The following is a 14,477-nucleotide window of genomic DNA, read 5'->3' on the forward strand; positions in this document are numbered from 1 at the left end:
ATTGCTAAATGTCTAACAAGACTACAGTTCACGAATTCCCTAGCATTGAGCCAGGACATTTAAAGCAGTCTCAAACTGGATTACTTCTGCAGTGTGTTTTGGACAAAAGTCTTCAAGCATAATAGAACCCAGGTGTCCTTGTTTTTAAATAAATATTATCATTGTCAAAAGTTGTACATCAAAAATCTTTCCAAACACAAAGACAGGAGAAGGGATATGGAGTAACTCATAGTAATTAAGTACTCTTCTCTTCTCTTTTCTCCTCCACTCTCCAAATAATAGATTCATACCATAAATAATACGTGCACTAATTAATAACAAGCAGAAACAAAGTTAAGATATAAAGTTAAACTACCCATGAAAGATAAAACAAGTAAAGCTGGCATACTTTGAAACCATCTGTGCCTTTGATAATCTGGAGATTCTGGATGTTCTAGATCAGAAGTGGGAAACTGTGGAAGGCTAGGGGGACACATTATTTTATTTATTATTATTTATTATTTATTTATGGTATTTATACCCCACCCTTCAGCCCTAAAGGCTATAAGAGTGGCTTGCAATTATTATTTTTAGACGGTTCTGTCTTTATCCAATGTTCTCAGAGGAACTTGCCCCTGCAAAAAAGAAATACATTTTTGTTCCCAAATGCTGGTCCTTCCTGGGCCCATAGAGGCCATTTTAGGGCAATAATACTTTTTTTGAAAAAACATTTCATTTTGATCTTTGGCAGGTCTTGGGTGACACCAAACATTGTGGAAATGCCATTCACACATCCTATGGCATTTTGGAGGCCAAATCATATTGCCCATTTCCAGATTCTAAATGAGAGAATGATAATATTATGCAATCATTACTATTTGCACATTAAAAAAAGGAACCCTGGAGGGCTGGACACATGCAGCCCAGAGGTGATATTTTGTCCAATCCAGATTTAGGTACTAGATAAATAAGGATTTATTTTTATTTATCTTCATTTTAGATAAACAAGGGTAGGAAATGGAGGTACTTACGGTATCGGCTACGAACCCAGGTATTAGGGTATAACCTCCAGTCCTGGAAGGGGTCACACTCCCCTCAAAGCACTGTGTTTGCAGTGTGGGGGTGCTCCTAGATCCGTCACTTCACATGACAAACCAGGTGAATGTGACGGTCAGGAGTGCCTGTTATTAGCTACGCCAGCTATGCCCTTTCCTGGAAGTCAGGGACCTTGAGACGGTAGTACATGCACTGGTAACCTCATGTCTTGATTTCTGTAATGCACTCTACATGGGGCTACCCTCGTGCTTAGTCTGAAAACTTCAATTAGTTCAAAACATGGCAGCCAGACTGGTCTCTGGTACATCCAGAAGAGACCATATAACACCGATCCTAAGATCACTTCACTGGCTGCCCATTAGTTTCCAGGCCCAGCACAAGGTGTTCGTTATCACCTTTAAAGCCCTAAATGGCTTAGGTCCAACCTATCTTCGGGACTGTCTCCTTCCATATAATCCTCCCCAAACACTTAGATCCTCAGGGATGAATTTGCTACAGCCTTATAAAACAAGGCTGTCCTTGACCTCTCAAAGGACTGTCTCAGTTATCGCGCCCAGATTGTGGAATGGCCTGCCGGATGAGATCCGTCATATTACCACCCTAAACAGCTTTAAAAGAGCTATAAAGATGGATCTCTTCTGACAGGCCTTTCCCAAATAGTTTCTCTGGCCATCAGAAGAAACCTAAGATCTCCAACCGCACTTTAGTCACAGTGTATAGTTTGCTATATAATTTTTTAAAATTTATTTTATTTTTATGTATGTGTTTTAAACTCTTATATCGTTTATTGTATTTTAAGAGGGGAATTGAGGGTTTTGGAATACATGTTTTTTTAATCTTTGTAAGCCGCCCCGATTGCATCTTGTAGAGGGGTGGGATATAAATAATAATAATAATAATAATAATAATAATAATTAGGAAACCTTTGCCCTGATGCCTACCATCTGTCCCACACATCTTGGCCGGTGGTAAGGGAAATTATGGGAGCTATAGTCTCAACAGTAGAAAGGCCAATGATTCTCCAGCCTAAACTAGCAGCATCACTCAGTGGAGGAGAAAGATTGTACCATCCTTCACCAAGCATTAACTGAACCTGTTCCACCTTTCATTCCAGTTCAGATTTAAGATTAACACAGTGTTCATATTCATAAAATGCACAAGGATACCAAATCATATTGTCCATTTCCAGACTCTGCATGGGGATTATACCATGCAATCGTTATGTTTTCATCTGGATCACTGGATTAGGGCAGTGATAAGGAAAGATCATCCTTTTGTTTCCCTGCAAGATATTTCAATAGCTTTTCAATTTCCTTAACATCATCTGGAAAACAAACCTTCAGTGGTGTTACAAGTCATCAAATTTTACAAGCTTCAATTATCCTTTTTCATTAGCTTTCTTACCTTTAGTTTTCTATAAAGACATCCACACAGAATATCACAACCTTTTTGTTTAGAAACAATTTTCCTGGAAGCCTCCATTTAGGAACAATTTCCAAACCGATGCCTCCTGTTTAAGATCACTTGTGGTTACCCTTTATAAAGCACTATTTTCCCCAAAACATCTCCACTTCAAAACAGAATCCTGAAGAGTAAATACCAGCAAAAAGTATACTGGCATCATCAGCATAATTTCTCCCAACCATAATTATCTGTTTGCACACTAGAAAAATTAAATACAAAAGTCAGAAGTTTCTGGTAGATGTCCTTAAACCTAACAAACCTCACTAAGTCTGGAGAGCGAATAATTCCTTCCACAATGTTATCTCGAATCTGCTGTCTATCGTTTTCATGAATGTTGAATGGAAATATCACTTCACCAGGTGGTGGCTCACGATCTGGCCAATACTGTGTCACCATGTTCTTCAAGTAAATAGCAGCTGAATTGGAAAAAGAAGAAATAAACTTTATTTCCTGACATAGTACCACAGGGAGAACTTTTTTAAAAAGCACTTTAACAGAGGAGTGGGAATCCTTTAGCCATCTAGATATTTTGTATTATTGCTTCCACAGTCCCTTATCAGGGGACATGTTGGAGAGGGCCACAGGTTTCCAACCCCATTTTAAACAAAGAACTAGAGCGATGTATTGGAGAGTCCTAATGGGCACTAACAAGCATGCACTTGAAACTGAATGAAACATTACAAGAAACAGAAACTCCTTTCATTCACACAGAGGTTTGTTACACTGGAGTGGTTTCATAGCTGCTTAAGAGCCCATTCCTTGTAGATGGAATTGATGGCATGGGTTTTTCCACTTGAGTGACACATCTCCCTCCTGGCAAGCAAGTGGAAAAAATCTATCCATTTAGATATAATTTGCAGCCATATGGAACGGCATTGTAAGGAAGTAAGTCCTTTGCATCTGCCAGTGTCACAGAAGAACAACAGACCCTTTGGGAAATGCAGTCCTTATAACTATTCTCATATATATGAAAAGACCTGGAGCCTCACAGCATAACCCTTTCAGTATTTGGTGTGCAGTTTTTATAGCCAAGAGTAAGGAAATGATATTCTAATAATTTCACATACACACACACACTGTCTGTACTCCATTTGTATTAGCTGATTTATTTACTACATAGATCTATATACTACTAAACACAAAAAGATCACAACAGTATTCACCAGGAAACCTGCAGCAGAATACCAAAGAGGAGGAGGAGGGAAATAAAAATGATCAAATAACCAATAAAAGCAAGATAGCCATATCACTTTCCAGGGAAAGCCCAAATTAAAGATACAAATTAAATGGGAACCTAAGACAAAGAGAGTTCCATAGGGCAGGACTCACAGCCCTAAAAAAATTGAATCTTGGTGGCGATAAGGCAGACTTTGGAGCCATGTGACATCATGAAAAGGACCTCTCTTGAAGACCAGTAACCAGGTAGGAGTATAACCAGGGCCACTTCATGGATATTTGCATTCTGTAAGACAGAATTGGCTGTAAATTGAAATGTTTCACAGGGCCTGTACAGACAGGCCAAAATAAAGCTTCTTCTGGTCACTTTGGAGGTATGCTGTTTAAATGATGCATGCATCCTAAGAGGCCAGAAGCTATGCCAAAGCTGCGTTTCAGTCCTAAGGACTGGACCATAGCTTTGGCACAGCTACTGGCCTCTTAGGACGCATGCATCATTTAAACAGCATACCTCCAAAGTGACCAGAAGCTTTATTTTGGCCTGTCTGTACAGGCCCACAGTTTACACTTTATGCCAGCCACTTGATAGTTTAGAAGTAGATCTTCCTAGAGAAAAGTAAAGGACTGCTAAGGAAGGAATGCATTTGTTTGTTATACTGACAATGCATCACTGTACTGGGACAGTAAGTAGTATATGTCAGGACAAGACAGGAGATTATGCATCACCTTCCTAGTATCAGGAGAACATGTTAATGTCTGGACCACTAGATGGCAACAAATCGGGGAGAAGAAGCTTAAAGAACCTTTAACATCCTTAACATTCATGCTTCACCCCCTAATGTAATGCTGAAAGCCATGTGCTTGTACAGAATGTGTAGTCCAACTTAAACTCAGAAAAGTATAATTCAACATTGCTGGTCATTTTCTACCATGCAATGGCCTAAAGTTCACTGGTACAAATGTTATTATGGCCACTAGTTTAGCTTGCTTTTTAAAAGATTTAAATAAAAGACAAGATCTATCAATGGTTGTTAGCAATAATAACCAAGAATGGAACCACTATGTTCAGAAGCTTTGTATCTTCTTGCTATAGGCTATGACCCAAAATCAGAATGGCCTTCTCTAAAATGCTTGCCAGCTTCCCTTGAAATCATCAAACAGGGCAATTCTCTTGTTCATTAACTTCATTAGCCATCCATTAAGAAGCCAAGCCCTCCCTCCAGTCCATCTCCCCTGATCCAGGCCTCAGAGGTAGAGAAGAACTGCTGGCCCTCATCCTCTTCCCCACCACCACTCCCTTCTCCTTTTGTGTCCTGTCTTTTTAGATTGTAAGCCTGAGGGCAGGGAACCGTCCAATTAAAAAGATTGTATGTACAGCGCTGTGTAAATTTACAGCGCTTTATAAATAAAGGTTAATAATAATAATAATAATAATAATAATAATAATAATAAGCAGCTTTGGTTGCCAAGACCAGCAAGGCGTCAAACAAAAATACAGTCCTTGAATTTGATTATGTATGATTAGTAATTGAACCTTAAAATATAATATCTGGAAGCAATCCTTAATTTTAGCTCACCTGCCTGCCGGACTGGGAATTCCACTTGATCAGAAACAATGATTTGTAGCAGACTAGGAGCAAAGTTGATGATCTTGTAGGACTGAAATGTATACAAAAGATTAACCGGTAAAGCATGACATATTGCAAAATGAAAAATACTACCCTCAGTAAGGGAGGGTTCCTGCAATATTAACTACTTTTAGAGAACATTTATTTGAAAGGAAGAGTGAAGCATATGCTTATCACTCTATCACTGAACATAAAAAGGAGGGGGAAAAAGGGGAAAGAGAAAAAAAGAACAAGAAATGTGACAGCACCTTTTTTTATCTTCACATGAACTTTTGTGGATATAATAAACCCATTTCTTCGGATGCAGTACAGAGTGATAATTAATGCTTAGGTATAAATGCCTAGGTTTAAGGCATATTTATGCAGTTGTGGGAGTGGGAATGAACATAACAGGATCCGGAAAGATGTCAATCATGAAACCTGAAACACGAAATTACTGAGCAGTGGGTTATATTCAAAGACATAGCCATGTCAGTCTGTGTAAGTATACAAAGGGATCAGACTACTGAGAATGAGAGGATAAGGTTTATAGTATAAGCATCCATAGACTCGAGCTGCTTCATCAGTGTCTAACCGAAAGACTGGGTTAGATGCACTATGTATTATTCTCCTCTAAGTCCAAGAGTGGGTTTGATAAGCAGAGATGGGGAGTGTTTGTTTCCAAAGTATTTCCACCTCTAAATTCTCAGCAACTACTGAGTATAAGATATTCAGAAAGTTCCACCTCCAACTGAGAAGTGTGAAGTAGTAACAGTAGTTTATAGTACTAGACTACCAACTTTGTTGTGGCTGAGTCCCTTCAAATAATTTCAAGTCAACCCTATTATGGGGTTTACTAGGGCTGAGAGTGTGTGACTTGTCCAAGGTCACCCAGTGGGTTTCCATGGCTGAGCGAGGAATTAAACCCTGGTCTCCAAAGTCTAACTATACTACAAATAAACTTGGTATAATTGTATATAACCAATACAGAGGCACTGAGAGGCTTTCAAATGGAAAATTGCTACTAAATTAAGAAGAAAATTTGGGGGCTTGTGCTTTAAAATTTCTTTTCCCTGTGTGTTAAAATAGTGTTTTTTCATTATTTAATGTTAAGTTCAGACTATTACATTCTTGGAATAAATGAAAAATTGAAATTAAAACAACTGTAGAAAGACAAAAAGAGAAACTGCCGTGGCCATTCTAATGGAAGTTTCCAGATGCCACCACTCTATAAAAATATGTTTTCAGATAGCCCAACAATCAATCCAGCAATAGAGCTTAGAAAACAACCTTGTTAAGTGAAAAGATGGCTGTTGTTTTTGTGCACCTTCAAGCCGTTTACAATTTATGGCAACTCCAAGGTGAACATATCATGGGGTGTTCTTGGCAAGATTTGTTCAGAGGGGGCTTGCCATTGCCTTTCCCTGAGGATGAAAGAGTATGCCCAAGTCACTCAGTGGGTTTCATAGCTGAGATGGGAACTGAACCCTGTCTCGAGAGTCATAGTCAAACCACTATGCCACGCTAGCTCCCAAGAAGATGAGTACTAGATGTAAAATGGAGAGCAATGGAATATGAACCCCCATACAAGGAGAATCCTCTTCACTACAGAATCCAAACAGAAGCAGACCTATAAGCAGACATATTTGATACTTTCTCCTGAAGAGTTGTAAACATCATCCCCATGTTTGAGCCACCTGTCATGGACAGATTTGTTTGGGGTTTTTAACAAATGAAAAACAGTAAGAACAAAAATTGTTCTTACAAATCTACTGCATTTGTTTGGGGTATTTATTTATTTAAATAGACAGATCGATAGCAAAGTAGGAGGGATGCCAGCTAGTTGAAACAAATGTTTCACTGCATATGAATATGTTTTCTGGCTCCGGACATTTGAATATTGTGGGATATCCTTCATTCCACAGCCAGTAAAACAGTCTTGTGTGGACACTTGTCTGTCAAGCCATACATTAAAATTATCTTTGGGAGTCAGAAAATACCACAGATTAAAGTACACAGTGGAAGGTGTGGGTTTTTTTAAACACCTGCCTGGGTAAAATTTAAAATCTTCCCCAAATTCCAAGAGCCTTGTGTGGAAAATGTCAGTGGAAAATTCAAACTTTACCGGGTGTAACAGTGAATTGTTCATACAAATTTAAATTTAATATAATAGGACAGAAAAGTAGCTATATAGTTTATCGGCCTCCTCAAAGTCTCATTTGCTCTACCTCACCAACATTCATGACTTGAAAATACATTCTTCACAGTAGACTTTGAGTTGATGAGGTTGACAAAGTTGCCAGTACAGCTCCTCCAGGTTCAATTAGGGCTCTTTTTCCAAACATGTATTTGTGGCATTTCTTAAGCAGGCTTAGCTCTATGAATGTCTTTCAGTTTCTACAGGGCCAGCACTCAATGGCACCCAAATATACATGAATATCAAAGAAATGTAAGACCAAGTACTGGTGGATCAGCACCAATCACTCCTAGACAGCACCCCACAAAGTCTATTGCGGTTTTCTTCTGAATATATGGTGCATACTTTTTTCATATACTCTCTGCAGCCATGTGGGCTACAGAATTGAAATGAAAGTGAATATTACTGGGATTTGATCTAGAGGCTGAGAGCCAGAGTGGCATAGTGGTTTGAGTGTTGGACTATGACTCTGGAGACCAGAGTTTGATTCCCAGCTCAGCCATGAAACCCACTGGGTGACTTTGGACAAGTCACACACTCTCAGACTCAGGGGAAGGCAATGGCTCCTCTGAGCAAATCTTGCCAAGAAAACACTGTGATAGGGTTGCCACAAGTTGAAAACCATTTGAAGGCACACAACACACAAGGTTACTTTTAGTCAGCAGCTTCTGGATGATAATGAGTTTATCCACACCTTTTTCAAGATCAGATGTTACAGCTATTACTAGCTAAATAAATGTGGAAAACTGTAATCCTGCCTTCTGTGAAGAAAAAAAAATCAAGTACCTGTATTTTAAATATTGGCACATATAGCTGGGGGGAAAGTCTTTATCGGCACAACACCTGAAGAGTTTTGCCTTCATTTCATTGTCCAAATCAGAGCCAATGTTTTATAGTAGGCACTAACATGTAGCTTTTAAGGACTATATAAATCTAACAGGATACACAGGCAAAGTGCTGTTTGTACATACTATCATAATACATACTGCCTTGAATTCATATTTTTCCTATTAGGAAAGTAACAAACAATGCTTTTGCCAAAATGAGCTACAGATTAACTTCCTATAGAGTTCTTAAATCTTTTATTTGGAGTACATGAAACCAAATGCTGGCAGCACAGGACTTCTTGGAATACTGGGAGCACCTTGGTTTCAAGCCAGACTTCACAAACTTTTCATTCCCCATCATGTATCATTGTTCTGACGTTTTATGCCATTTTTTAACAACTGATTCACCACAAAATCTCACTGTTGAGTCATGGCTGAGCTATGGTTTTTGTACATCTGGATTTTATATCCCAACCTAATGACTGCCACTCATCCTGTTGCTTAGCAGGCTCTCTGCTTATCATGGGGCTCTGATCTAACATACTGTAATATAATGTACGACACACACCATAATTCCATCAAATGAGACAGTTTCTTTTGACTGTTCGCTCATTTATAGAAATACCAGGGCTGTTATCATTTATTTGGCTACCTAAAAAGAAAAGCAAAACTTTTCAAAATGCTGCTTACACATATCCAAATCCCAAAGAGATGGCGAAGAGGATGTCAACTTGTCAGAAATGTATTGCATGAAATATTTAACGTTTATAAGTAGAGCCAGAATAAGTCCCAACGTTTCTTTCGCTGCCACCTTTTTTTTCCTGGTTAAATGTTTTAAATAAACCATCAATTCCAGGGGAAAGAGCAGATTTAAAGTTTTGGTTCAGCCTCCTTCCATGTTTTTGCTAATTTGAATGGAATGTTTGTTAAATTAGAAGCCATAACAAATCTCGGTATTATAGAGTGAAATCAGTAGCTAAAGAAAGGAAGGGGTTCAAAATCTCAGAATATGTTGACAACTGTTAAGGCCTCAAAGCAGTTACAAGGCATTGGGCTGCAGAACAGACAGAGGCTGATGGATTCTCTGTTGTTAAATGTCATCTGTCAGGGATGCTGCAACAGCATAGGTTCTACATCTGCAGGGATGGGGATGGACAGCATGACCCCTGAAGCCAACTCTATGATACCAGACAGACAGATAGAGAGAGAGTGCTGTAAAAAGAGTAGTACATTGTGGTACCTTACAGATGCATTCACATGTGACTGGATATGCAAAGGGATATTTTGAGCCTTTGAGACTAAATGTAGTATAAGCTTTCGTTGGCTTGGTCTACTTGTCAGATACATGGAGTGAACTGGTGCACTGGAAACACCTTTCTAATCAGGCTGCATTAATAGCCATAGAAGTGGAAAACTTGTGGGTGTGATGCTGAGGTGACAAGTTCAGTTTTAACTATGGTCATTGAGGGACAAAGGCAGGAGGAGAGACAGTGCCTAAGGCCAGGGAGGATGGATGACCATACGACTGGTATGTAGAGCACTTTTGAGACTAACTGTATGAGCTTTCGTAGACTTAAGCCAACTTCCTCAGATGGATCTGGTGCAGACTGCATCTGAGGAAGTAGACTTTAGCCTATGAAAGGTCATGCTCCAGAGGCTAGAACAAGGAACTTGTAACACCTTTCATAGAATCATAGAGCTGGAAGAGGCCACAAGGGCCACCCACTCCAAGCCTTTTCTGCCATGCAGGAACTCTCACTCAAAGCATCCCCATTGACAGATGGCCATCCAGCCTCTGCTTAAAGACCTCCAAGGAGGGAGACTCCACTGCACTCCGAGGAGAGAAAAGTGGTGTCTGCAGGCTAGGACTCAGAAAGGAGATGGTTAAACTGGTTCAGAGTGCCCTTGTGAGGCATTGTGGGTACATAACGTGCCAGGAAGCCACTGCCTCTGTTCAACCCACTGTTGATGATATAGTCTAGTCCAGACGTTTCTCTCTCCAGTCTTCCTTTGGAGCTATATAAACAAGGCATGATAATAATAATAATAATAATAATAGGTTGTTCACTCTATGCATCTATAACTCCCAGAATTCCATAGCCTTGAGCCAGAAAGATATACAATGGAAAACGTTTAACTCAGGGTCCTGTGGTGTCCTAGTGGCTAACAGCTATGGAATTCTGGGAGTTGGAGTTTGTTGTGGGGCCCAGAGGGGAGCTCTGCTCCGCTCTGGGCCCACAACAAACTCCAACTCCCAGAATTCCATAGCAAATAGCCAGACAAAGCGTTAAAAGCAGGTTATTTCTCCAGCGTCTCCGAGCCCCTGACCTGGTTGAGTTCGTTCTCGGCCGCCAGCCTCAGCTTCGGGTCGATGGTGCCCTTGAGGGCCTGGATGATGCGGTTGGGATCCATGGCCTCGCTCCCTGCCTCCTCGTTACGCCTCTCGCTCCCCGCTCCGCCGCCCAGAAGCCATTCGCCGCCGTTTTGCGACAGTACGGGTGTCGCGAACCGGCGCTGCTTGACGGCCGCCCGCCCGCGGCGCTTTGCCTCTCGCGACGCTGGCATGGAGGGCGCCATCTTGTTGTACGGAAGAAAAACAAGCCCGCTGGAGGCGGCCATGTTCCGTTACGGAAAACGCAGGCTCCCTCCCTCAGGAATGGTCCACTTTGGCCCCATTTTAACTGTCGTGGTTCAATGCTCTTGGAAGTATAGTTTGTTGTGGCACTACTGTAACTGCCATGGCCGCATGCTATGGCATTCTGGGAAGTGTAGTTTGTTGTGGCACCACTTTAACTGCCATGGCTGAATGCTATGGAATTCTGGGAACTGTAGTTTGTTATGGCACCAAACTACAGGTCCCAGAATTCCACAGCATTCAGCCACTGCAAGTGGTGCCAAACCGCATTATTTCTGAAGTGTGGATGGGCTCAGTGTAGAGTAAAAGAGTATAAAATTATCTTAAAGTTTAAAGCACACCCCCATTCACTGATCCCCAAACTCTGCCCTTTAAGAGATTTTGGACTTCAGCTCCCAGAAGCCTCAGCCATGTTTGGTCAGTAGTCTGGGATTCTGGGAACTGAAGTCCAAAATCCCTTAAAGAGGACAGTTTAAGGACCACTGCCCCATAAAAAAGCCACCCTGTCATGATTTTAAAAAGCCTGCCTGGATAAAAATATAATATACACGTATTAAAAACAATACACGTTTAAAAACCATAATTTAAAATTCAGTTTAAAAACCATATGGATAAATTTGCCGGAAGAACCTTCTTGTCTTTAGTGCCGTTTTGAATTCAGTATATTCAGGTGTGCAATCTCTTCTGGCGGCTGTCCCACAGTCTGGGGACCTACATTTTGCAGTGCCTTGTGCTCCTTGGTGATTAGGACACTGGTCCCCCAGAAACACTAATAACCTCAAGTCTGGGCTTTTGCAAAATGCTGGACATTGGGCTATTTCTGTACCAAGTTTGGAAGTGTCCATTAGTTCAGAACATGGTGGCCAGATGGGCTACTGGGACATCCAGGAATGAGCGCATCACACCAATATAAAAATCCCTCCACTGCATGCAAATTCCTAATCTGGACAAAGTACAAAGTGTTGGTTATTACCTTTAAAGCCCTCCATGGTTAGGGGGTCAGGGTGACCAGGTGGCATAACAGCAGAGGAGGATTAGGCACTGCAAAATGTAGGCCATTCAATAAAAATGGAGAACAGTACAAAACAAGAGCTAAAAAAACTCATATAAATGTAAATTGATGCTGCTTAGTCATGCATGAAATGGAGGACATTTTGGAATGCCTCCTGGACAGGTCAACATCAACATGGAGAACACATCTGAGAGGAGGAGGCTGTCTGTCACTCTGGTTTGGGTTCAGGTTACATACAGGATCACTTCTGCCCCATACACATACACTCAGGTTCTCTGACAGACATTTACTCCAATCAGCCAGGACTAGGCTGCTAAATGTCTCCCAAAGGACATTTTCTTCAGCTGCATCTAAACTGTGGAACAACCTGCCAGAAGGATTCAACGGCTGAATATGCGTCCGAATTTAAAACAGCATTGAAGACTAATCTCTTCCAGGTCTACCCAGTTGATTTTTAAAACATTTTAAACAGATTAATATGCATGTATCTTATCCTTTTAAATTGATGTACGTTTTAACTGAAGTTGTGTTCTTAACTGACACATATTTGTTCGTCTGTTGTTGTTCCCTGCCTCCATCCATGGGATAGGCAAGTAAGAAATGATGATGATGATGACGCATAGTTCCAGTGGGAAGCCTGGAGGGAAAAGGCTTGCAGCTAAGGATAGATGCAACATCATACAGTGGGCCCTTGGTATCTGCTTTTCCTGATTTGTTTTTCCTGCCCACTCCAGGGATACCAAAACCTGTGGATGCTCAAGTCCTATTAAATATGGCATATAAAAAGCTGTCCCTGATATAAAAATGGCAAAATCAAGGTTTGCTTTTGGATTTTTTTTTTAATATTTTCAAAATGTGGATGGTTGAATCCATGAATACAGACTGAATAACCATGTTTGAGTTGATTTTTTCCAGCACTTTGTTCCTCTCAGCAGCCTTCTAGGATGACAGTAATCAAAATACATGGCTTGACACTCATCTGGTGCTGCTTCCTGGGACAATTTTTTTAAAAAAACTTGCATTAAAAAAAATCAAATGTACCAAAAGTAGTAAACACAAATAGGTCAATCAGCTTTAAAAGCTTTAATTTTCTGGTCTTCCATTTTATAACAACTAAATCGCTTATCAAAGCCAAGTTCTTACAGGTGGTGCAAGATTTGGTGGACACATGTATGGGTGAGTTTACTATTCTTTTCTCAAAGGTGTTCCTGAGAAGAGGTAGTATGCTGAAATTTATTGCAGTCTTACTGCATAAACAAATCCCTATTCCAAAAGAACTGTACACAATGGTGACAATAAATTGCAGCTATTTAGTAAATTCTGTCTAAAACAGAAATAAAAGGCACTTCCTATTCCCCAACCCCCATGGGCTTCTCCCAGGCAGAGTTTTCAGCAATATTCTCTGAATTAACTGCAGAATCATTATGAAGTATTTACTCCTATATACAGATGCTGAAACTCCCCACTCTAGTTGGGACTAACAATTGGAGTGAGGCCTGAGAGAGTATTATCCCATGAGCTTCCTATGAAGAGCTACAAGCTATGCATTTGAGTATAATTATATGTAGAATGAGGCTATGTATTACATAACTGTAGCTCTCACATCCATACACTAAACACAGATACACACCACCTGTATCCCAAATAATTCATATAAACAATGGGACACCCAGCCAAACAAATTAATATTTCTATCACTCAGTTTGTCCCAATGTAAAATGTGAGCTCTGTAACATAACACCAGCTATAGGTTTTTCAGCAGACAATCACACATGCAAATGAAGAATCCTATTGAAAAATATCCACCTGACCAGCTTATACAAATGAACCATCAGCTACATCTCACATGCCACAGCAGTGACACATTCAGAGTTTAGCTAATTCAGTACACATTTTTCTGATAGGAAAACACTCTGGCTAGCATATTTTTTCATATGGTCATCTCTTGCTATGACTCACACATTAAATCAACAATTGATACAGCAAAAGGAATGAGCATTGCTTCAGAATTTTTATTTTCAACAGCACACAAAAAAGTCTGAGTTGCCATTTCTGCTTCATAACAGATTTGATACCTCTGTCAAACTCAAAACAAGAGGCAAAGACATAGACAAGTTTAATACTATTTTATTGATTCAAACGATTATAGTGATGTTTTGTCATTTTTTCCCCCAACAGTAGATGACTTCACAAAAAGATCTCCATAAACCTTAAAGGTGCTAAGTAATGGTATTCTTCAGTTGCAACAGAGGGGGAAAGTAAATATTCATAAGCAGAACAAGTTGGCCCTCCACATTTGCAGCTTTGATGGATTTCATTATTTGCAGCTTTGATTAGTATGCTGTAAGAATCTTTAGGTCTTTCAGTGCAACTCTGCCAGAAGTTGACCATAGAATTGTGCTGGGGAACCTAGAAGTTCCTAGAGAAAACACTTCTCTAGTCATTTGTAGGTCCTCCAGCAGATGTCGACCACACAGTTGATTGGAGGACTGGAGATTCAGGTGAACAGAATTTTTTTTTATTT

General features: G+C 40.2%; 2 protein-coding genes across 2 annotated transcripts in view; both read right to left on the minus strand.

The window, feature by feature from the left end:
• Positions 1-10,780, minus strand: part of IPO8 (importin 8) — a 56,119-nt gene extending 45,339 nt beyond the window's left edge. Inside the window, exons 1-3 of the mRNA XM_089527818.1 lie at positions 10,635-10,780; positions 5,253-5,334; positions 2,759-2,915 (exon numbers count right to left, since the gene is read on the minus strand). Of these exons, the coding sequence (XP_089383944.1) occupies positions 2,759-2,915; positions 5,253-5,334; positions 10,635-10,718 (323 nt within the window). The 5' untranslated portion in view covers positions 10,719-10,780. The remainder of the gene's footprint in view (positions 1-2,758; positions 2,916-5,252; positions 5,335-10,634) is intronic.
• Positions 10,781-12,919: 2,139 nt separating this feature from the next.
• Positions 12,920-14,477, minus strand: part of CAPRIN2 (caprin family member 2) — a 52,788-nt gene continuing 51,230 nt past the window's right edge. Inside the window, exon 21 of the mRNA XM_089527823.1 lies at positions 12,920-12,945. Within this exon, the coding sequence (XP_089383949.1) occupies positions 12,929-12,945 (17 nt within the window). The 3' untranslated portion in view covers positions 12,920-12,928. The remainder of the gene's footprint in view (positions 12,946-14,477) is intronic.

This window comes from Sceloporus occidentalis, unplaced genomic scaffold (genome assembly GCF_023333645.1).
Source record: "Sceloporus occidentalis isolate IW3139 unplaced genomic scaffold, rSceOcc1.0.p SCAF_5, whole genome shotgun sequence".
NCBI lineage: Eukaryota > Metazoa > Chordata > Lepidosauria > Squamata > Phrynosomatidae > Sceloporus > Sceloporus occidentalis.